The sequence below is a fragment of the Sebastes fasciatus genome, chromosome 10, assembly GCF_043250625.1.
Source record: "Sebastes fasciatus isolate fSebFas1 chromosome 10, fSebFas1.pri, whole genome shotgun sequence".
Lineage (NCBI taxonomy): Eukaryota > Metazoa > Chordata > Actinopteri > Perciformes > Sebastidae > Sebastes > Sebastes fasciatus.
The window spans coordinates 34153576-34178568 of record NC_133804.1 but is presented as its reverse complement, the minus strand read 5'-3'; the positions used below and the strand labels follow the sequence as shown (position 1 = coordinate 34178568).

The 24993-nt window shown below is 42.4% G+C and overlaps 1 protein-coding gene across 5 annotated transcripts in view; it reads left to right on the top strand.

Annotated features, from left to right (window-relative positions):
* Nucleotides 1-24993, top strand: part of LOC141775823 (transcription factor COE3) — a 174343-nt gene that overhangs the window by 42754 nt on the left and 106596 nt on the right. For all 5 annotated transcript variants that reach the window (XM_074649544.1, XM_074649549.1, XM_074649545.1 and 2 more), the window contains exon 6: nucleotides 3342-3410. In XM_074649544.1, the coding sequence (XP_074505645.1) occupies nucleotides 3342-3410 (69 nt within the window). The remainder of the gene's footprint in view (nucleotides 1-3341; nucleotides 3411-24993) is intronic.

Genomic DNA, 24993 nt, shown 5'->3' with positions numbered 1-24993 from the left:
TTTTCAGTTGGTTACATGACTTCACTAGATATCCTCCTCAAGCCCAGATATTAAATATTATCTTAAACTAAACGTTGAAGCAATTAACTCTTTAGATACTCCAGGTAACGAGGTAAAAGTGTGTTTATCAGATTCAGAAGATGGAGTTATAAACAGAAGGCAGAATGATTGTAATTATATCTCAGGAACAACGTTTGACTTTAAAAGGTTATGTTTATTTGAAATAAATAAATCCAGTTCTGATCTATAATCACGTCTGTAGATTTAATTTAACTGTTTAAAATGAATAAATGGTATTTCATTTGGTGAATAATGACGAGTTTAGGACTTGTTTGTCCCTTAAGACTAACTTGTGACAAAACAATGATTTTGTTTTACCAACTTTGGTAGAAATTAGTGAACTAAGAGGAAAATATTTCCCTCTGAAAATAGCAAATATAAATGTTTCACAAGTACCTTGAAAGTGTACTTAAGCACTTGACTTGAGTAAATAGTTATTTACTTTTTTAATTTTAATTAAATTTTAATTAATTGAATTAGTTCTAAATGTACTCAGTTATACTGTAAATGTACTTAGTTATAAAAGTACTAAAGTTCTAAATGTAGATACAAAATATACTAAGCTTTAAATGTATTTAGTTACAAATATACATAGTTATAACTGTAATTAGTTATATTTGTTATTACATTTATAACTACGTACATTTATAGCTACTTAGTTATAAATGTATTTAGTTATAAATGTTCGTAGTTTTAAATGTACTACTTATAAATGTAGGTTACTTAGTTACCTCCCCTGACAGACTCTAACCACGTGGTTCGTTCCCTCCAGCCATAAAAACTAAACGCAGCTTACAGACACTGACCCTCGTGGTGCGTTCACTGACTCCAGCAGCATACAGACTCTGAACCCTCGTGGTGCGTTCACTGACTCTCTCCCTCCTCTCTCTCTGTGTGTGTGTGATGGATATTAATGTGTTGGCCTCAGTGTGCTGCTGTTCAACATGCCACGCTGACCCCCGACACCAGCAGCCTCATTTGGCTCCATCCGTCCCCGTCCCCCAGAAACCCGGCGCTCCCTCCGGATGTCTCCACAGCCCGCCGACCGGCTCCTGGTTCGGTTTAGAGTTGGAGTCGGCGAGCTGCTTGGATGAAACGCCGCTTTGCCCTCTGGCTACCTGGACGCCTGTTTTTGGCGAGCAGCTGTGTGGTTGGCTGGCTGGTTGTCAGGGGCGACGGCACCGGGGGTCGGGGTGGTGGTGGTGGTGGGGGGTCCACAGTGGTGCCTCCATCGCTGGGCCTCGTCCAACTGTTAGTGACCTTGGCTTGGACCCCACCCAGCTGGACAGAGTGTGTGTGTGTGTGTGTGTGTGTGTGGAGGGGAAACAGGGCTGCTTTTCAAAATAAAAGACCCTTTATTTAGAAGGTCTTTAATTTCCTGATAATTCCTTGAACGTTTCCTGGAAAGAATGATGTCATCTGATTGTAATTTGAGTGAAAATAGAGTTTTTTCGTTCGTTGTTTTGAGTTTAAAAACAGTTTTTCCTCAAATAAAACTTCTGAAGTTGGAAAGTTTTTAGTTTTTAGTTTTGATGCTCTGAGCTTTTTGTTTTTAAATGTTCTGGTTTAGCTGAGTGATTTATATTTTTAGTAATTTTTAAAGTGTTAAAATACTAATCTGATCTTCTCGTGTTATGGTCAGTTATCTGAGTTCAGACGTGAGAGGAAAACAACAAACAGTGTTGTCACTCAAACAGGAAGTGACTCAGCGGGGGAAGAAGTACACGGATCCTTTACTGAAGTAAAAGTACCGCCAAAGAGTGAAGAAGCAAAGAGACGAAACTGTGTGTTTTATTTGACAACAGCCGCTGCCGCCATTTTGGACTGAAAAGGCTTATTATATTTGTAATATTATATTTCAGTAGAATATGACAACAGAATATAAATAATGTAGTTTTACTGTCCGTCTCTTTGTAGGACGTTTCACTGGCGTCTGGTAGTTCTCTTTCAGTCCAAAATGGCGGAGGCGTAGCTCTGCTGCTGGGAGCTGATGTTGACATGAAACAAACTATTGACTTTCACTTCTTGGCGATATACGTTCTTTGGTTCTGCTATTTAAAGAACATCCTTTACAGTGAGTTATAACTATAAATATACTGTACTCGGGTTACAATATGGAAGTATTATTTTCATTATTTTCAAAAAGTACTCGTGCTGCAGAACGTCTCCTGTCAGAGACATATCATCATATATTATATTTTTGTATTATTATTACTCTTGCATTCATGTGCACACTGTAAACACAAACACCCTGCAGAGTTTTATTTCTCTGCGTTCAGTCGGAGTGATTAATGATTAATTATTTTAAGATGAGAACAGACGACTCTGCAACCGGCTGAAATATCACCGCTGCTCTGAGCAGCACATTTATTCTCTTCTTTTGATTTTTTTTTTATCATAAACAGAAATGAGGTGATTTGATGAATATTTTTGCAGTGTGAGCTTCAACTGTCACTTTTTATTTGAAGCCTGAATGTGTGAAATAAAAAGTAAATATTCAATCTGTTGATGCAGAAATACAGCGTCTGCTCCTCTGACCGACATCGCAGGTGTTTGTTGTCGATGCTACATCAACAGATTAACGTTAGCCTGTTGATGTAGAGGCCTATGGAAAGGAGGCTGGGTCACGGGCGGACACGGGTCTTGAGGTACGGGGTATAACACATGCGCAGTGTAACTGAAGCTGCGGTCGTGCGTTGTGATTGGCTCAATTTCGTGCAGGCCAGATTTTACTGCTCATGTGTTGTATTGTCATGTCATGTGCTGCCCAAAGATATGACGCGTTGATGACGCGTGACCCGGCCTCCTTTCTGACAAGCCCACGTTAAATTAGTGTAATATTAATGTACCGTTGTCATGGTAATCAGCTTAAAAATCACTATTCAAATGCTTTGTTTTTTGTTTTGTTTTTATATATAAGTATGTAATAATATGTATAAATCCCAAAATAGTCCATGAAATGAGGAATAATCCCACAGCATTACTCATCGTTCATATTCAACATGAATTATTATTAGTTATTCTCAGACGGATGTCGCTGTTTGTTGTGTGTAGAGGTGTGTGTGTGTGTGTGTGTGTGTGTGTGTGTGTGTGTGTGTGTGTGTGTGTGTGTGCAGTAGTGCGGCAGCGGCGCCGGGCCGAAGCTTCGAATACCTTCAGTATTTTCTCACCGAAGCTTCGAAGCCCAATAAACTGTTATTTGTGACGGCTCTAGTAGACGGGAAGGTGAGGGTGAAACAGATCAAATGTGTTAACCCTCGATGTGTCCTTCTCTTTTTCAGTCGGTGTTGTGACAAGAAGAGCTGCGGAAACCGCAACGAGACGCCCTCCGACCCCGTCATCATCGACAGGTAGGATCACCTGACCACAAACCGCCGTCTACCTGTCTGTCTGTCTGTCTGTCTGTCTGTCTGCTCTCCTTCTACTTCCTGTTTCTGGACTCGTGGAGTCGGCTTCAGGTTTGCAGGACGCTCATCAGGTGTAACTGTGTGGAGTTCATGTTTTACAGACAATCATATAAAGTTTGTAACATTATTAAATCTGCTGGGAAGTATTCGCTTCATGTTTAAGATCATAAAATGTTTAGTTTCTGACAGTAAAAGTGTCGGTAGAGGAGCTTTGTTGGAGGACAAGTTGAGTCCTTTTCTCATCAGCTGGTTGTCTTGAGCTGAATCTGGTTGTTGAACTCTCTGGTTGCTGCCGTCGGATCATTCTAATCCTCACTGGACTAAACTCTGCTGGTTTACTACCTTACATTCAGCTCTTCCTTCCTGTTCATTTCTATGAAAACCAACTTTCTGCAGACACAAAATCCATCACACTCAATGTTTAATCATCTTTCTCTTTAAAATCAAAGTGAGCTGAAGTTCTCCTGACTCTCTCGTCTCTGTATAGAAACCCAGCCGCCGCCGTCATGTCAGATTTCTTTGTTTCTTCTGTTTCCTGGCGTCTCACTTCTTCTTCACCTCTCACTTCTGACTCGATGCTCGACTGTGTGAATCGTGTAATCAACACCACGCCGGATAGAATGACGTTTAGCCGCTGCAGTATGAGCGCAGCGCTCCGATCATGTTTAATGTGACGGAGGTTTCCTTCCTGTTCTGGACCGACATGTTATCTAAACAGCTTTATCTGTCATAGTATCACGTTTCTGTCCATACATGTAGATGTGATTTGATCAGCAAAGATCTCCTCAAAGTCCTGATTTGATTCACTTCAGTTCTCTGGATCCTTTTTTTAATTTAAATTGATTTATCTTATGAACTTCTATATATTTTAATTTGAATAGGTGTGATTATAAACACATTTATCTGGAGGAAAATACGTATTACACACCATTTCATCTCTAATCCAGGAGTTTTTAAAGTTAAATTGTTGACTTGTTTGTCTATATTAGAGGGTGTCTAATGTTTATTCATATTACAACGGATTATTTAAATAGAAAAACTGACGTATTGTTATGATTCCCGTCACGTCTGCTCCCGTTGACTTGTTTTCTGTCCCGTCTCATTGGGGTGTAAGAAAATATTAAATACACCTTAGTTTTGTGATATGATGTTGTGTGACACTGTATTGATTCTCAAAAACACTATTGATTTGTAATCAATAGTTTAGATGCAGAGATTCGTGGCACACAGTGGCTCAGATTGCAGTAAAAGTAGTGCTATGATATAACAGGACTGTGATAAATGCAAATGCAGATCCCACTCTTCTGATTGCATAACATTTAAAAAAACAAATACTTATATTTTATGCTGGTGTGTTCTTTATACTGCAACAGTTCTCCTAAAATTAGATTAAAATTTTTTCAATATATGGCCTTGCTTACAGTATCGCAATCTATTGAGTCATAACTCCTGTATCATGATACGCATCGTATCACCAGATTGTTGCCGGTCCACAGCCCTACCGGCCCGGTCACCAGATCAATAGTGACTCCCATCCAACAGGAACCTGAATAAACATCAGCCTCTACTCTAATACTCTATATTACCACATGTTTCCAACAGGTTAAATACCTACATATGAATGGATATACATTCAGTTGGGATATACTACTTCATCATAACATTATGCCTTGAACTTTGACCTTGTTGGTCAAATATCCGTCGCACTCCGTAGCGCTAAATTTGAAGTAAAAAGGAAAAGTATGCAACCTTTAATTATTAATTAACGTTATACACACGAGTTGCAAAAATATGTAACGTTAGTAGACTACTTACACATGAATCTGCTGGCTGTCATTGCGGCTTCTGACAGCGGCTGTCGTCTGTCTCTCTTGTTTATTTTATACACTCACCGGCCACTTTATTAGGCACACCTGTTCAATTGCTTGTTAACACAAATAGCTAATCAGCCAATCACATGGTAGTAACTCAATGCATTTAGCCATTTATACGTGGTGAAGACGACTTGCTGAAGTTCAAACCGAGCATCAGAATGGGGAAGAAAGGGGATTTAAGTGACTTTGAACGTGGCATGGTTGTTGGTGCCAGACGGGCTGGTCTGAGTATTAAACTGCTGATCTACTGGGATTTTCACGCACAACCATCTCTAGGGTTTACAGAGAATGGTCCCAACAAGAGGACATATCCAGTGAGCGGGGGTTGTGTGGACGGAAATGCCTTGTTGATGTCAGAGGTCAGAGGAGAATGGGCAGAGTGGTTGGAGATGATAGAAAGGCAACAGTAACTCAAATAACCACTCGTTACAACCAAGGTATGCAGAATACCATCTCTGAACGCACAACACGTCCAACCTTGAAGCAGATGAAGACCACCCGGTACTAGCAAGGTGTACCTAATAAAGTGGCCGGTGAGTGTATATAGTGACGTATCTTCGTCTGAGCAGAGGATTGTGGGTCAGAATAACCAGAACAGTGTGCTGACTTGTTGCAAAATGCGACTGGATGTAGTTGTAGTACATCCTGGTATTTTTGGCGTTTGACATACTGTGTATTGGGACACACTACATCTTTTTCTGGCAGACTAAATAGTATGGTAGTATGAGTATTGGAACGCCCAGTTAATATTGTGATTGTATTATTCTATATTAGTCAGAGTGTCTCCATTAGTGCTGACTGATCTGTGCTCAGCTCCTGTCTTCAGTGTTCCCGTAGATTTACTAAAGTAAACAACTATCACTGGATTACTTTGAAGGAAACTTAAAAACATGATAATTCTCGGGCAAGTTCTGCAGCGTCCTTTTCTCTGATTTCTAAGTGGATTTATGGATGTTTATTCTGGATGGACAACAGTGATACTGATATTCTCTGGAAGTGGAAGTCACACTGAATCTGATAATGTGTGTTTCATGTCTGTGTGTTCACATTTCACTGAGTTATGAAGAAGAGAAAACCAGCAGAACATCAGCAGCCAAACTACAATAAGTAACCTGTTGTTTCTAGAACACCTGCACGCACCTGTCCCTTTCACCTCTCCCCCCCCCACAGCTCTGTTTTAATCCTTTAGTTACACTCTGTTATATCTTTAAACCCAGCAGTGATGAAGCTTCATCTGTTCTTCATCCAATGCCACATAAAAACCTCCAGTCGTCCCTCAGTGTGAATATTAACCCAGCAGCCAATCAGAAGCGCTGCAGCATCACAATCCTCTTTATTAACGCCGCGTCCGTCCGTCCTCGCCGTCTAATCCCTCCGCCCTCCGTGTCCTTGGAGTCGGCGGCTGTCCGTCACAGCGCCCGGCTGCGATTGGTCGGGTCGCAGTGGTGGGAGCCAATGACCTCAGAGGTGGTTGATGAGGGTGTGTGTGGGGGGGGCATGCTGGCTCGTTAGAGAGGCCTTGGACTGCAGCCAACACACACTCATGCAGTGTGTGAGCGCAGACACACACACGCTCTCTACATGTATAAGAGAACATACATACAGAACACGCATGTTCATACATGTTAGAATGAGAATACATCACACACACATATAATGTACACACACACCTACACACTGTGTCCTCTCACCTCAGCTGGGAGTGTGTGTGTGTGTGTGTGTGTGTGTGTGTGTGTGTGTGTGTGTGTGTGTGTGTGTGTGTGTGTGTGTGTGTGTGCGTGTGTGTGCGTGTGTGTGTGCGTGCGTGTGTGTGTGTGTGTGTGTGTCTGATGGGTGTTTTAGAGGTCTTGTCACCTCTCTGTGTGTTCTGTCACACATGAGATGGACTCTATACATCCAGACACAAAGCATTGTGGATGCTGACTGTGACTTTTACATCCCGGGACAACTGTACCCTTTAATAACATATATATATATTACATATTCTTATTTATTTTATATTATGTAGGGATGCACAATATATATCAGGCAAGATAAATGATTGGTTGATAATGGGTAATTTATATTATTATGTATTTGTCTGATATTGATGTGATGACACGAAGCCAAATCTCTTTCATTGTCTTAAAAAGCATCTACACATTAATTAATTAATTGGTTAATTGTTGCTGTAAACTGTGAATACTGGGTTACAAATATAAATACTGTGTTAGTAGTGTAATAAGTTACTTTATACACATACATAGTAGGTAGTTTATGCACATAATATTACCAATACATACCAGGAATTTGCTTTTTGTTGTTTTGGTGCATTATATATAAATATAAAATTAAAACATTTACAATAAACATATTTTTAAAAATACCATAAAAAATATAAATCTGTTTTTAGAATGAAGAGCTGTACCCTTTTATTCAGGAATGTGCAAAAGTTTCAGAGTATGAAGTATAAAGAAAATATGCAAAATACAGAAATAATAGTCCAACAGATGTGTGTTAATGTGACACATAGAGACGTTATGTTGAGGCTTTATATTAATGTAATGTCTTTAGTGTCTATGGAAGGTTTAATAGTCTGAATCTACCCGTCTGTGTCCAGTTTATTATTATATTATTATACAGTATTATTATATTATTATATTATTATACAGTATTATTATATTATTATATTATTATATTATTATATCGACCTGCTTTTAGATTCACACTGACAATAATATACAATATGTTCACGTTGTTGCACAGTCCTGTATATTAAACAGTGATATACAGGAGATCGTTTTTGGTGTTACGTGGATTGTTTCAGTGTTTTACTTATGCTGACATATAGAGTATAATATAGAGTATAATAGTGGACCTTCACTCTGCAGTATTACTGTTGTACCTCTGACATATAGAGTATAATATATATAATATAGAGTATAATATAGAGTATAATACAGAGTATAGTGGTGGACCTTCAGTCTGTGTAGTAACGTTGAGAGCTAACTGTCGGGTTCTTGGTTGTTTCTCTGCAGTTCGACCGCTTTAATTAGGACACGACAGGACACTGATACTAGTCCACTAACCCAGGGAATACACACACACACACACACACACACACACACACACACACACACACACACACACACACACACACACACACACAGTTATTGTGTGCATATTAATGGACACACACACACATATATGTGCAGACACACACACACTGTGATTTACTGCAGCGCTGCTTGTTTCTCTGCATTTTAGCGCCTGTTAAGAAATGCAGGATTTATTACTGTGACCCCTCTGATACACACTGACACACACACACACACACGCACACACACACTCATATATATATATACATGTATATGTATATAACACACATGTGGTGTGTGTGGAGGGGTGTATGGGGCGGGGGGGGGAGGGTATTTTAGTGTGTTTAGTGACCCATCATGCAAATGATGTAGCTCAGCAGCTACAGTAAAGCAGTTTAATGTTGTGAGTTCACGTCTCGCTGATGTAAATCAAACTGACACACACACACACACACACACACACACACACACACACACACACACTGATCTTCGTGCTCTTTTACCGTTTTATTTCCTTTCCTTCATCGTCTGTGATCGTTTGAGGCTCATGAACATGTTCTCCTCTCCCTGCTGTGACCTCTGACCTCTGACCTCCTGACTGCTGGTTGGATGTCATGTGTTAGCAGTAGCAGTAGTAATAGTAGTAGTAGTAGTAGTACTAGTAGTAGCAGTAGTAGTAGTAGTAGTAATAGTAGCAGCAGTAGTAATGTTAATACCAGCTTTATTATATTATAATGGTTTTATATAGAAGTGAATGAATAAGCGAGTGACTTTGGATAAAGCTGTTGTTCCTGGAAAGAGATTTGTCTGTTGTAATAAAATGATAATAATATTATTAATAATAAACTTTATTTCTATAGTGCCTTGAGTTACAAGGTGCTCCACATACACCATACAATATAACAGCATATACTGTATACCTATATATATATATATACAATATAGGAGCAAAGATAGCGAATCATAGAACAAACTTAAATTAACAGAACATCAAACACAGAAAATACAATAAAAACCAGGATTAAAGGAGATAAAATAAAACGTAAAAGAACATTAAAACATCTGATTTTATATAATATTACAAGCGTGATGTTTCAGAGGTGTGGAGGCCGACAGAAACACAGAATACCAGCAGACGTAAGAGAGGAAATGATATGAGCTGACCCTTTAACTCAAAAACAAGAAGTTATTTTAGCTGTCAGTGTGTGTGTGTGCGTGTGTGTGTGTGTGTGTGCGTGTGCATATAGATGTGCGCTGATGTTCCTCTCAGAGGTCGCTTTGTTTCCTCCGTTTGCCGGTTTAATGGCTGAAATCCTGCCGAGGCAGCAGAACGCGGCGCTGACGGATCGCCGTAACACCGCCGTTATTACACGCTAATATTGCAATTAGATGGGTGGACAAGTTGCCCGAGCGGGGCAATAAATCGCCGCAGAGTGTCAGAGCGTACGAGGAGGCCGAGCTCTAATTACCCAGAACACACCTCTTCAACCCCCCCCTCCTCTGCCGTCTGACCATCACCCTCCCGCGTTAATGGCCGGGCCTTACATGGAGGTCGTGACCCCCCCCCTCTGCACACACACATCGCCACTTGTTCCTCTAACGCCATTTACAGCTTTGATGTCATCTGTAGAGAGGTGAGTCTAGTGATGGAGAGCGACCTTTGACCTCCTCACACACCATCAGCCTCCTGCTTCACCTCCTGCAGGGACACTCTGGGTATCGAACCCGTCGCCCCCCCGATGTTACCGGCCAATGAGAGGCTCTCTGAGCAACACGAGTCCTTCAGTATTTAGTTTAAATAATCAAGTTATTCTTTCTATAAACTGCTGTTGAACAGCTGGATAGAGTCCAGATGAGAGAGAGGACGGCTATATAAGTCTGAATGCTCTTTTAAAAAGTCCTCTTAACTAATAGATGTTATTTTGTTTAGTTCCCACATATTTTATGGAGAATTTTCAGATAATTTTGGGATATTTTTCACTTATGATTTTAAGGTAATTTTACACGTATTTTTTCAGAAACTTTTCCCAGATTTTCCAGACATTTTTCAGATATTTTTCAATATTTCTTTCACATATTTTACTAATATTTTTCAAATACTTTTTAACATATTCTACTAATTACTAAAGAATTTTGTGAATTTTACTGATATTTTTCAGATTTTATTTTGATATTTTTCACATATTTCTGAATGTTTTTTTCTTGCTTTTAATTTGTAGAAGGTCCTCTTTACAAAGAGATGTTATTTTGTTTAGCTCTCACATATTTCACAAATATTTTTCAGATATTTTTGAATATTTTTTTCACATATTTTATTTATAATTTTCCAAAATTTTCCGGATATTTTTCACTAATAATTCTTGTACATTATTCGGATATTTTTCACATATTTTTTTCATGCTTTACAAAGAGATGTTATTTTGTTTAGTTCTCACATATTTTACTGATATTTTTCAGACATTTTCCCAGATTTTGGGATATTTTTCAATATTTTGTTCACATATTTTACTAATAATTTTTGGATATTTTTAAATATATTTGGAAAAACATCAATATAACAGCTGATTAAAAACTTTTCAACGATGGTGTATATAATCTAAAAGAGCTCAGTGACAACAACTTACTGCCAGATAAAACGTTAAAACTACATTTCCCATCAGCCCCTCTTTCTCTGAAGAGAATAAACAGAGAATAAAGTGATATCCTTCATCTGTTTAACGTCGTCTGTTCCCTCATGGCCGGGTTCTACCGCTCTGGATCAGCGGTTACGTGATTGGCCACCGCAGCGGCGTGACGTTTCTACTTTCCCCCCCCGTAACGCTATACCCAAATTCAAAATGAAAGAGTGGACTTTCTGGTGTGAGTTTAGCCTCAGAATCAACGTCCTCAGTTAGACGAGTTATCTCCGTTGTCCAACCTTTTATATGAGGTGACCGATGGACATGAAGCGCTCCCGTTGAATCATTCGAACGTGTTAGAAAACATCTGGTAAAAATCAACTACGACTCCCAGGATGCATTTCACCAGCAAACATCCAGCTCTCTGTGAGGACGGGAACACAAAGCTTTGGAGTGTTTGTTTAAAAAGAGAGAATCTAGTGGATGTTGAGCAGCTCTAAGTGGTGTTTCAGTGTTGGACCCTATGGAGGGTTAACTCCATAGGGGGGTGGTTGGTGCTGCTGGTGCTGCTGGTGGTGGGGTGGGGAGGGTTATCTGCCCCTGTGGACCCTTCCCAGCAATCGTAGTGTATTGATCGGGGCGAGCGAGGCCCATCGGAGCCGGCCAGATTAAGAGTATAGATTTACAATAAAAGCAGGACATTACTGGGCAGGCCAGGCTAAAATTGAAAGGAGAGAGAGAGAGAGAGAGAGAGAGAGACGGGTGGGGGGGTGAGGAAGAGTCAGTCGGGGGGGTGAGGAAGGCCTGGAGGTTGCCGCAGGGCTTTCTGGGTAATTTGAGTGGAGGATGTGGCTGCAGGTCAACTGCTGCGACGTGATTTCAGGTTGATGTCGGTTATCGAGGGAAGCCGTTGTTACGGCGACGTGTTAATGGGGCTTTATGGCGCCGACATGGACCGGCGACCTGCAGGGGCAATGCATCATGGGTAAAGTGGGATCGGGTAGTACTACTGACGGTGTTTTCATTTTGAAGGTCGCTGCTGATAGATGAGATTTAGTATTCAACGTCTCCGATGAATTCAGACTGTTTCTGGGCAACAAATGTATTCATAACCTCACCTTTAAAACCGTCAATAATTAAAATGAGGATTTAGTAATTCAAGTATTTGATCGGAGGACGTCAGGTGTCGGCCGCCGTCCTCCCAGTCCTCCCAGTCCTCCCAGTCCTCCCAGTCCTCCCAGTCCTCCCAGTAACAGTAGTGGAGTCCGTGTGGACTGAGAGGATGGACACTCTGCATGTGTCAGTGTGACTTTGGGCTGAGTCGGTGTGTTTGTGGTCGACGGTGGCTGTGAAATATAGATGTCGTCTGGACGCTGCAGCAGGTGGCCTGATGTATTATTCACCAACACACAACTACAGGTCTCTAACACCAGGACACACACACACACACACACACACACACACACACACACACACACACACACACACACACCTGGTCTACTCTCCTCCAGGTGACCATCATGTGTTCATGTTGAGGTTTTCTGCTGTTTCAGTTGTTTTTCTTTAAACCTTCGTGTGTTTCTCTCAGAGCACGACGCCGTTATCTAGATTATTGTTGCAGCTTTTTAAAAGTTGGCTTTGAATTTGTACAGAAACACAGAAAGAGAGAGAGAGAGAGAGAGAGAGAGAGAGAGAGAGAGAGAGAGAGAGAGAGAGGTCAGAGGTCAAGTATCAGTCCTGTTTTTAGAGTCGTGTTTACTTTATGTGACCGAGGAGAGAAACGAGAACATCTCAGAGGGATGACTAACGCTGGCTCAGTGTGTGACCTCTGACTCTGGTTTCCACAAACTCTCCTCCAGAACAACCACAGCAGGAGCTGTTTGTTTGGGAGAAACAGAAGAAGGAGGAGGAGGCTCTCTTCTTCATCTTCTTCTTCTTCTTCTGCTGTCTGTCGAGCTTCTCTTAGGAGTGGTGGGGGGTTGGTAACCTGTCCTGGTGTCTGGGTGCCTCCATTAGGCCCTGGTGGAGCCGGGGGGCCTGCGGGGCCCTCGGGGCTGGATCAGGTTTGATGTGATCCAGGGAGAAAGGTTCAGTGGTCCGGGGGTGTAACCACCGGGGAGGAGGGGAGGTTAGTATACAGACGTGATGGAGGAGAGCTCACCTGAGTTGATCCACCTTGTCCACATCTGTTGAGTTCACAGATTCAGATTCACAACAGTACCAACATCACGAGTATTAGTAATAATGCTGCCGTTTTAGGGCTGCAAATAACATTTATTTTCATTATTATAGTTTAATCTGCTGCTGTTCTATAAACAGTCTGAACATAGTGAAACATGTCGATCCCAGTTTCTCACAGTCAAAGGTGACGTCTTCAAATGTCTTGTTTCGTCCAACCAACAAGTTCAGTTTAACAGAACATCTTCATATTTGAGAGGCCTTTTTGGAAATTAAAACTGATTTAATAATAATACAAAAAAAAAATCTAGGGCTGTCAATTTATTAAAATATTTAATCGCAATTAATCGCACATGTTGTATCTGCTCTAAATGAACCTTAAAGGGAGATAAGTCAAGTATTTAATCCTCTTATCAACATGGGAGTGGACAAATATGCTGCTTTATGCAAATGTGTGTATATATTTATTATTGTAAATCAATTAACAACACAAAACAATGACAGATATTGTCCAGAAACCCTCACAGGTTTGGAGCGTTATTTAACCTCCTTCACAACAAGCTAGTATGACCTGGCTGGTACCGATGGATTCATCAGGTTTTATAGTTTTTCTGATATCTGTATCAACCTAAAAATCACAAGTTGCAACAAAGAAATTAGTGGCGTTAAAACGAATTTGCGTTAACGCGTTATTATTGTGTTAACGTTGACAGCCCGAGTATTAATACTGCTTTTTTAGGGCTGCAACTAACATTTTTCTTCATTATTATCAGTTAATCTGCCTTTGTTCAGCAAATAAACAGATTATCAGTTCAAGGTGACGTCTTCAAATGTCTTGTTTCGTCCAACCAACACTGTAAACCCCAAAGAGACTCAGAATATTGAGAAATAAAACAGAAAAACAGAGCTTCATCTTCATATTGGAGAGGCTGCAAACAGCACATTAAAACAGATATGACAAAAAACTAAATCCGTTACAGGAAAGTCTTTATTGTGAAGATCTACTCTATTAATTTACATCCAACATTAGATATAAAACATCATCTGGTCAAACGTTTTTAACACAAACGCAGGCAAAACAGAAAGAACTGACTTTAGTGGAGACCCTGAAGGCAGCGCGGTTAGGGTCCACGGTCCTGGTCCGCGGTCCTGGTCCGGAGTCTGGTTCCACACCTGAACCCTGGTTTCCATTTCCTGTTGACTCTTAATTGGATTGAGGGATTACATCACCACCTGCAGGTTCGTTAGCTGCCTCGGTGTCAACATCCAGCTGTGCTCAGCTGGAAACACCCCCCCACCCCCCACCCCGACCCAGGGCGGGGGTGCTCACCGGGGGATCATGGGAACTTTGGGAGTCCCCCTCCCCCCGCCTCCCCCACCACCTCTTCCTCCCATCGCCAAATCCCCCTCCCAGCATGCACCTCACCCCCTCAAGGCAAATCACCTTGTTAATCTGAGCACACAAACACCATCCTCCACCTCCTCCTCCTCCTCCACCACCTCCTCCTCCTCCTCCTTCTTCTCCTTCTCCTCCTCCACCTCCTCCTTCATTTCCCTCACAGATTAGTGGTGTTTTCTTTTTAATTTATAATGTTTTATACTTCTGGTGAATATAATCCATCAATCTGATTTCCATAGATGTATTTATTAAATACAGTTCCCTTTGTTAACATCTTATTTTGAAAAGCGGACGTAGTCCCACGTGTCTACTTCCTCTAACTTCTCCAAGGTGGTCTCTAGCTCTCCCGTCAGCTCCGTTCTCTTTATCCATCCATGGTCAGCTCCATCGGGGCCGTTTCAATGCAGAGAACACAAATGTCAGTATCTGGGTGCTCTACAGTCGTAGCGTCGGCCCATTTGACCACGGAGATGACAGCGACGGCCGACTCCACCGCCACGTTACCGCCATACCATAACGTTACCTGCTAACTTTTTCACACTTCTTTTCAGACATTTTTCAGGATTTTATTCAGACTTATATCGGCCTTTTTTCGGACTTTTGTTTAAACATATTTATTTTTTTCGGAGATATTTTGGCCTTTTTTCTTGGACATTTTTTAGACATTATTTTAATTTTTTTTTTTAATTTTTGGCTTTTTTTCTGACATAAATCAGCCATTTTTAAAGATTTTTGTTTCCTGACTTTTTTCAGCCTTTGTTTTGGCTTATGTTCGGATATTTTTAGCCTTTTTTAGAAGTTAGCATGCAGCTTTATCTCTGCTCTGTCTAGCTCTGCTTTTCCTGTCAATGTGTGAAACCCAAAGTGTTTCCATCCTTTACTGGATGTGTAGTGTTTACCACGCTGGATTTAACATGGGAGGGTGCAGGTCGTATCCACGACGACCCTCCGACGTTTTAGACTCTCTGAGGTTTGTTTTGGTTGACGGATACGGAACGGATATGACGTCACGTTACTCAGACTACCACAATAAAAGCTGTAACTTCCTTCTACCTCCACAGAGACTTTATGTGGTTCTACTTAGAGGTTTATTTATCATGAACACTAAACTAAAGTAGGAGGCTGGTAGTTCTGGAGGTTCCCAGAGCCAGAGGCCCCGGCGGTAGCTGAGCTATGAACGCTGTCGGAGACGTCACGTGTGAGTTTATTCAGCGTGTTTGTTGGTCGGAGCTGCTTCAATATTCAGGACATCATCACTCTCTCTCTCTCTCTCTCTCTCTCTCTCTCTCTTTCTGCCACTCAGTCTGAAGCTCGCTCGCCCTTCTTCCTCCTGTTAATCACTCGAGTGTTTTCCCAATTAAGAATGCACTGATAACCTTCCATCACACACACACACACACACACACACACACACGCACACACACACACACACACACACACACACACACACCACACACACACACACACACACACGCACACACTCTCCCCTCCCCCACATCTGCTGGCGAGGTAGGAGCCCACGGATGGTCGTCCTTAATTAGCCACACCGCACTCATATTCCTGATTAAACCGCTGTGTGTGTGTGTGTGTGTGTGTGTGTGTGTGTGTGTGTGTGTGTTAGCAGACGTTTGTTTGGCTCTTCTGCTACTTCCTGTCGGAGGCTGAGATGCTCGTTGATGATTGGTTAGTGGTCACGAACGGCTACGACGGAGGTGCCGCCATGTTGGAAGCTGATTGTTTGACTCTCTTTAATATTGATCTGGATGTTTTGACTCAGTGTCAGGAGGTGACGTTAGTTTTGTTCCTTTACATGTTGTATTTGATCGAGGGCTTTCAACGTTAACGTGATAATAACGTGTTAACGCAAATTCGTTTAAACGCCACTGATTTCTTTTAGGCAACTTGTGATGTTTTGGTCGTAGCGGACTCCGTTTTAAAGTTAGAGTGAAGATACTGGTATCATATGAAACTAGAGAACCTAATGAATTGAATATTCTTAATCACATTTAGGTTTGAGCAACAATACTACTTAGTTAGGTTTAGTAAAATATCATGTTTTGGGCATTTTGTTGCCTAAACCTAAACGTAGTTGAGAATGGAGTTCCATGAGAAGTTAACACAACTAGAACTTGTGTGTAGAAATGTTGATATGAAACATGTCTAGTTGGACCATAGTTGCTCTGATATTCATGATATTTGGTACCCACATTGCTCTCATCGTTTCGGACACATTTCCCATCGACTCTCATCGACCAGAAGTCGGCTATTTTGAATACTGTTTGTTTTTCAAGCAAACCTTTTTGAACTCCTCCTCGAGGGTTTATCGGATTTAGTTCAAATTTGGTTGGTATAACCCTCCGGCTAATGTGAAGCTAAATTGCGAAGGAATAGTTGACACCTTGAACGATGACGTCATAGATCATGTGACCATACGCCGTTATAGTTTGAACGAGAGGAAGTAGTTTAATCAGCTGCTGAGACGTAATTTGTTAAATTTGAGACTTTCTGAATGGAGTTCTATACAGGGAGTTTTCTTGGAGTATTTTTACGACAAATACCAAAACAAAACCTTCATCGATATGATAATTATGTGAATATTAATTGAGAAAATAATCGCCCTAACGTACAGAAATGTGTGTGCAGCATTAGGAAATGTGTCAGAAATGTGAAATGAGTCAGAACCAGAAATAAACTGGCCTGAATTGTTCTTTACAACACTGTTCTATGTTTCTATGTAGAAACAAGCTTTGGAGCTAATTAATGCATTTATATTTATTTATAACATTTTTATTCTATTATAAAAACAAACAAACATCATTTTATATTCCGACGGTTTCAACGAGACGTTTAAACACAAAAAAACAACAACACCAAAACACACAACCCGAGGCAGGAAGAGAGTGTGTAGAGAAATTAATAAATAAACAAAGGGTGTGTGCGTGTGTGTGTGTGTGTGTGTGTGTGTGTGTGTGTGTGTGTGTGTGTGTGTGTGTGTGTGTGTGTGTGTGTGTGTGTGTGTGTGTGTGTGTGTGTGTGTGTGTGTGTGTGTGTGTGTGTGTGTGTGTGTGTGTGTGTGTGCGCGTCTGCGGTGTGAAGAGTGAAATGTGAGGCGGGCGAGTCCAGACACGACGACAGCAGGAAGAGAGATGGAGAGACGGGTGAGGGAGGTGTGGATGGACAGGTGGGGGGAGGAGGAGGTGGAGGTTGATGGAGGGGTGAGAATGAGACAGTTGGGGGGAGGAGAGAGAGAGAGGGAGGGAGAGAGAGAGAGAGAGAGAGAGAGAGAGAGAGAGAGAGAGAGAGAGAGAGAGAGAGAGACAGAGGGAGGAGGAGGGCAGATTAAGAGGGTATTGATTTCTATATAAAGATGGGGGGATGTGATATGGGGGGAGGCAGAGAGGAGGAGAGGAGGTCGCTGGGGAGGAGAGACGACGGTTTGGGTTACATAACGACCAAAACACCCGTCTGTCTGTCTCTCTGTCTGTCTGTCTACCTCTCTGTCTCTCTGACTACCTGTCTGTCTCTCTGTCTGTCTGTCTGTCTGTCTCTCCAGGTCTTCCTCAGTCTGGTGAACACTGTGGTTGAAACAGAAATAGAATATAGAAGTAGAACATTCAAATCAACGTAGCAGGATGGTCAGAGCGGCGGCCATTTTTATGTGTACCGTTGTCATAGCGACTGTTATCGCGGGATGACTTCCGCATAAACTAACCTGACTTGCTGGACTCACTGAGGTGAAGGTTTGCAGTAGCGACGACTAAACGAGCAGCGGAGTAGTAACGATACGAAGCACATAGAACATGTAAACGAGTCAAATGTAACACCTTAATGCTTCATCCTCACATTCTTTATCACAGCGGAGTTACGCACAGAGCTATCGCCGGATGAGGGACGACTTTGTTCGGCTCATTTTCTGTAAGCAGCACGGCGTTGAAGCATGGTGGAATTAGCAGGATAGCTAGCTAGCAGACAGCTGGCTGGTTCCACCAAGCTTTGGTTCTGCACTGATTAGGGAAAATGAGCCGAACAGCGGGCTGGTGGCGAGGTGCCGGGTCCAAACGGTCTCCACCAGCTCTGGTTCCCTTCTTACAGTGTAAGTAACGTTAGGGTAGTTAGCGAGGCTACCTGAATAGTAGCGTACAGATGTTCCCTCCAGAGTATCCCTCATCACTTCCTGTGAGAAAATGACCTTTACAACATGACCTCCTACCTTCACTTCTACCTACCTGCGTTCACACCAAGAGTGGAGCGAACTTTTCGTGCTGTGCGATTACATACAAAGTCAATGCAAAGAGGTGAATAGGCCGCGTCCTTCACGTATTCACGGTCAACTCCAGTGATCTATTCTCGTGTCTCTGTGTGGTGAAAGCCTCTCAGCGTTGAGATCGTCCCCCCGTCCTCACTGTCGTCCTGACGTTGTTGAATCAGAAATGGAGGATAAATAAATCTTGTATGTGTCTGTGGTCCTCCAGAGAGACGATAGTCCATCACATCTGTACAGAGAGCAGAAACCACAGACTGTCTCTGGTAGAAACAACGACGTCTCTAGATGACTTTATGTTGAGTGTTGATGGAGCAGCAGCAGAGCCTGGCACTGATCCATCCAGACTCCATTCAGAAAACAGGTATTTTAAAAGTTGTCTGCTTGTCGTCATGGTAACGGACCTGACAAAGCGTGAATTCAGACTTTTTACTAATCAGCATCATTATATAGTTGTTTCGGCATCATTTTGATCTGTTTATTGATATTAAATCACAGCACTGTTTATTCTGGGTTCATACCGCAGTAGCGACGTGTGGCTGATAGATACAGCTGTATGAGGATACGTTGGTACCGATGTTGTTGTGGACACACATCCCAAATGTCACCTGACGTGAGTGTTAAACAAGCTGATTGGTTGATCAGTTGGAGGCCAAAATAAAAAAACGCACACACACACACACACACACACACACACACACACACACACACACACACACACACACACACACACACACACACACACACACACAGAAGCAGTGTGAACGTCTCTGAACGACAGCTCACCTGCAGCCTGAAGAAGCTCCAGGAACTGAACACCAACATTAGGAGGATTTACTATCGGACTAAGATCACATTAACACACATCTACACACACACACACACACACATTAACACACACACCTACACACACCTTCACCTTCTCGGTGAGTTTTTCCAGCGTTACAAACTGTTGCCAAACAAGCAGCTCCACTCTTTTTTTTTTTTTTCTGTGAAAGCGTGAAAACAATCGAGCAGCTGAGCTGAGCTGCATCCTGCTGCTGCTACATACACACACACACACACATACACACACACACACACACACACACACACACACACACACACACACACACACACGCACACACACGCACACACACACACACACGCACACACACACACACACGCGCACACACACGCGCACACACACACACGCTGCAGCTCACTCACCCACAACACAAATCAATACCAATTTATAATTCAGGATTGCTGGAGTTTGGGTTTTAGGGCAGCCTGGCTTCCAGCCTTCATAAATATTACAGTGTTATTGACTTGATCTCAATGAATTGGAGATTTTCTTCTTCTGCGTTTTTTTTTTCTTCTTCTTCATTGCCCCCCCCGCCCCCCCCCCCCCACCACATCCCCCACATCCCCCCCATCTCCCCCCCCTTGTCTTTCGGGTGTTTCTGAGGAATAAAGTCTTCTTTATTTATTCTCTTTGAGTTGGAGATGAGCCGACTAACGGGAGATAACGTGGTGGCTAATAGCTGACGGACGGGCTCAGACCCCCCCGACCGCCCCCCCCCCCCCCCCCCTCACACACACACACATGCACACATGCGCACACACACACACACACACACACACACACACACACACACACACACACACACACACACACACCGTTCATCAGACGGAGCTGAGAGGATTTGTCCACCTCAAATCTGAACAAAGACGCCATCGTGTCGGACACCATCACCAGGATCTGTGCGTGTGTGTGTGTGTGTTTTATTGTGTGTGTGTTTGTGCGGTGGGCACAAACACATACACACACACCACGCACTCACACATAAACACAAACACACAATCAATTCAAGTGAAGTCAGTTCCATTTGACCAATCGATTGACTGATTTTAGGAAAATCTGTAAACATTTATATATCTCATTGACACAATAATAGTACACACTTATAGTAGAAAATACACACAAACATGTGCACTTGTACACAATAATATACTACACACATAAACACACATAAACACTCATAAACACACACACCAGGACACACACACACTCACAAAAATACACAACAATAATGATATATTTTTTTGTTTTCTTTCGACGTAATTTGAAGACAGGATTTACCCAGAATCCTCTCTTCCTCCCCCTCCGCTTCTTCTCCCCCCCCCCCACCCCCCCCGCCCTCCATACAGTAAAGATGGAGGTATTGATTTTCCTCCTGACCACCAGCACAGTTTTCTTATTTTTGTCTCATCTGATCCGCCTGCTGACCGACACTAATGACAGACACTGTGTGTGTGTGTGTGTGTGTGTGTGTGTGTGTGTGTGTGTGTGTGTGATGTCAATAAAGCAGTATTATGCTGATAAATGTAAAGCCCCCCCTCCCCCCTCTTCCTCTGCAGCACTGACCTCGTCCTCGTAGTCTAGAAACACTGAAACACTGAGACACACTGTAACAGAGTCCATTCAGAGAACTGTCAGTCCACCAGTAGATGAAGTCTCTGCAGCTCCGACCTGTGAGACTCTCTAGTGAGACTCTCTAGTGAGACTCTCTAGTGAGAGTTTGATCAACGGAAACGTACCACATTTATAGAAAGGTGCTTTATTCATAGAATACCAAAGACGTTCCAGATGGACGTGGAGAGATATTTCTCTCCTCCGTCTATAAAGCTTCTTTCCCACCAGACTAAAAACCCACTAACACCCAGTAACATCTGGCTTCTGTCTTCAACGGGAGAAGGATTCTATTTTTAGCGGGTTTTTCCGTGTTTAAAAATACGGCATATACACGTTATAATAATGATGGGAATTTAACAATGCTCAGTAGGGATGTTAATAATTAACCGCTAACCGTCATTAAGCATTTTAACCGATTAACGCTATCGGTTAAAACGGTTAACAGGAATGTTAATAATGAACTCAAAAGCTGAGCGGCTCAGAGGAGCGGCTCGTCTCTTTAAGGAGAATAGCTGGTCCACCTTAACAGTCCACCTTAAGAGGCGGAGCCGGAGTTGCAGGTTACAGGAAGTCGGCTCCGGTCTCTCCGGCTCGCTTCAGTGGAGCGGAGGAGTTGTAGTTTCGTAGCATTTATTCACCGACAAATAAAGTGTCCACACACTGCTACACCTACGATCACAACTAGAACGCCACCAACAACCTCACACTCACCACCAACACACACACGGTCTGTTGGAAACTCACTAAAGTTACGCAGACTACGTGTGCGGCGGCGGCGAGCACGAAGCCTCCGGCAATGCTAGAGCTGCTAACGTAGCACAAACACACACACTGTTTGTTGGACACTCGCTATCGTTACTCCGGGCAGACACACAGCGGACAACCTGCTAAACTAAACGTTTGAACATTTTTCTAAAGTAGCATCCCTAATGCTCAGGATTAGACGTGAAACACACTAAACGTGTCATCTTATTGTGAAGGACATGGTGGAAGTCAACCGCTATAAATCCAGATCAGACGCACCTCGATCCCTCCGGTCCCTCCTGTGGTCATGAAACTAGTAGAAGAAGACAGGTGGCTGAAGTTCAGCTTCTATCAGCTGATGTCTCTATTCAGTCTTTTGAGATGTGAACAATCAAACTGTTCAGGTGGTCAGAGGGATGAATCCTCCTCCATCCAGGACTTTCATCTCCCAGGTTTCACCACATGTGGATCCATGTTGGGAAGAGCGTTGATCCTGCAGCCAGTGAAGGGTGAACGTCCCGTTAGCTAGTGATGCTGATATTTAACTGACAGGTTCAAGTGTTTTTGATCCATCTAGTACTGTAACAGGAAGTCAGTTTTCCAAACCAATGAAGAATATATAAGATAAACATCAGATACAGCATTTAAAATGTGTGTTGAATAGTGATGTCAGACGCTGCCGGTCCGGCTGCTTGAAGCATCTTCACAAATATCTTCCTCAGAATTCATTAAAATGTGTCTAATCAATAACAAACCCTTCAAAATAAAAGCAGAGAAGTGGGTGAAAGTAATGAAAATATAAAAGTAATAAAAAAATAAAATCAGGAATTTAAATACAGATTTAAAATATCCAGATAAATAAATGACCTTTATCGATCACATAAGGAAAGCTGCAGAAATAGAAATAAATTAAAGTGAATGTATCATTTTTTAAAAAACGACCTCAGGGAAAGTCTTAAATTCTTCATCAGATTTACCAAAGTATTAGAAGTATAAATGTGGTGCGGTTTCTGGACAATATCTGTCTTTGTTTTGTGAGTTTTGTGAGTTTTTGTGAGTATTAAATATAGATATAGAACCCATTTTCATTCACAAATCTTGAGTTCAGAGGTCAACGGCCCCTTTGAAAATGGTAATGACAGTTTTTCCTCGCCAAAATTTAGCGGAGCGTTATTTAACCTCCTTCATGACCAGCTAGTCTGACCTGGTTGGTACCGACGGATTCATCAGGTTTTATAGTTTACTATGATACCAGTATCGGACTTTCCTTCTGGCTTTCTTTCGGACATTTTTTCAGACTTTTTTTGGACTTTATTTTTTGACATTTTTTGGGACAATTTTCCAGAATTTTCTTTCAGATTTTTTTTGGACAATTTCAAGACATTTTTCTAAATTTTTTCGGACATTTTAAGACTTTTTTCGGAAATGTTTTGGACATTGTTTTGGACAAAAGCCCTCACACATTTACATATCTGGAGGTCAGAGGTCAATGGACCCCTCCATAACCAGCTAGTCTGACCTGGTTGGTACCGATGGATTCATCAGGTTTTATAGTTTCAGATGACACCAGCATCTTCACTCTAGTTTTAAAACTGAGCCGCTACACCCTAAAAATCACAAGTTGCATTAAATAAATGAGTGGCGTTAACGTGTTATTATCACGTTAACTTTAGACCTTAATATATAAGTACTTTTGCATAAAGCAGCATATTTGTCCACTCCCATGTTGATAAGAGGATTAAATACTTGACTAATCTCCCTTTAAGGTTCATTTAGATGATAAAAAATGAGCGATTAATCCCGATTAACTATTGTAATTGATTGACAGCTCTAATATACAGTATATATGTTTATATAAAACTATGTGTGTTAAACATGTCTCCAACCTTTCCATCATAATCAATAAATAACTACTGATTAACATAGATTAAAGCTTTTGTGCTGATCTCCATGACGACGTGTTAGCAGTATTGATCTGTTGATTGACAGGCCAGTGGTGGGAGGTAACTGGTGCTGAACTGGGATCAATGGGGTTTTTATTCTGCAGTTAAAGGTGAAGTACTTGTTGTCTTCTCACCTGTCGGCTCCATAAAGTTTGTGACTAAACGGCGAGCTGGATAAACGGCGTGGAGCGGGAGAGGATGTTGGTGGATTTTGGTCACGACGCCGGCACGCCGATCCTCCGGCTCTGCCCTTTTGGCTGATAGAGGATCATCTGCTGCCGGATAATCATGACTGAAATATTGAAGCGGCGGCGTTTTGGAGGCGAGTGGAGCTGAAATTTGGCACTTGGCAGAGCGATGCAGGAGGAGGGGGGGGGGGGACGGGGAGGTGTGAGTTCATCCTCTGCCCGCCCGCAGTCGTCTTCCTTCAGCCCCGCAGTAAAACCCCTCTTAGTGGGTAGTGCCATCTGGCCGGGGCCCCTGGCGGAGGCGTAACGGCGCCCAAAAAACTCGGGGTCGCGATGCTTTACTGCCCAAGCCTGCCGCCTGCAGATGGCAGCGGGCGTGCCGCTGGAAAACGCCAAGGTCGCTGCGGCATGTGGCGCGGTGGAAGGGAGAGCTAAATGGCAGCGGGGACGGGGGGGTGACGATGGAGGGGGGGGGAGGCACCGCTGGAGCCATAGCAACATCAGGGCCGTGCTATGCTACATTAAAGAGCAGCGCTAGCTCGCCATATGGGAGGGCTACTGCTATCAAAGCTAATAGCTATGTTAGCTTAATGCACACACACGCACACACACACACACACACACACACACACACACACACACACACAGTGAGGCAGCAGCTGGTGGAGTGAAAAGCCTCCCAGTACAAAGGAATTTAATAAGAGAACAGCTGAATGAGACGCAGACAGACACACAGACAGATGTCTCTCCTCACACCTCCACTCTACCTGTCTGTCTGTCTGTCTG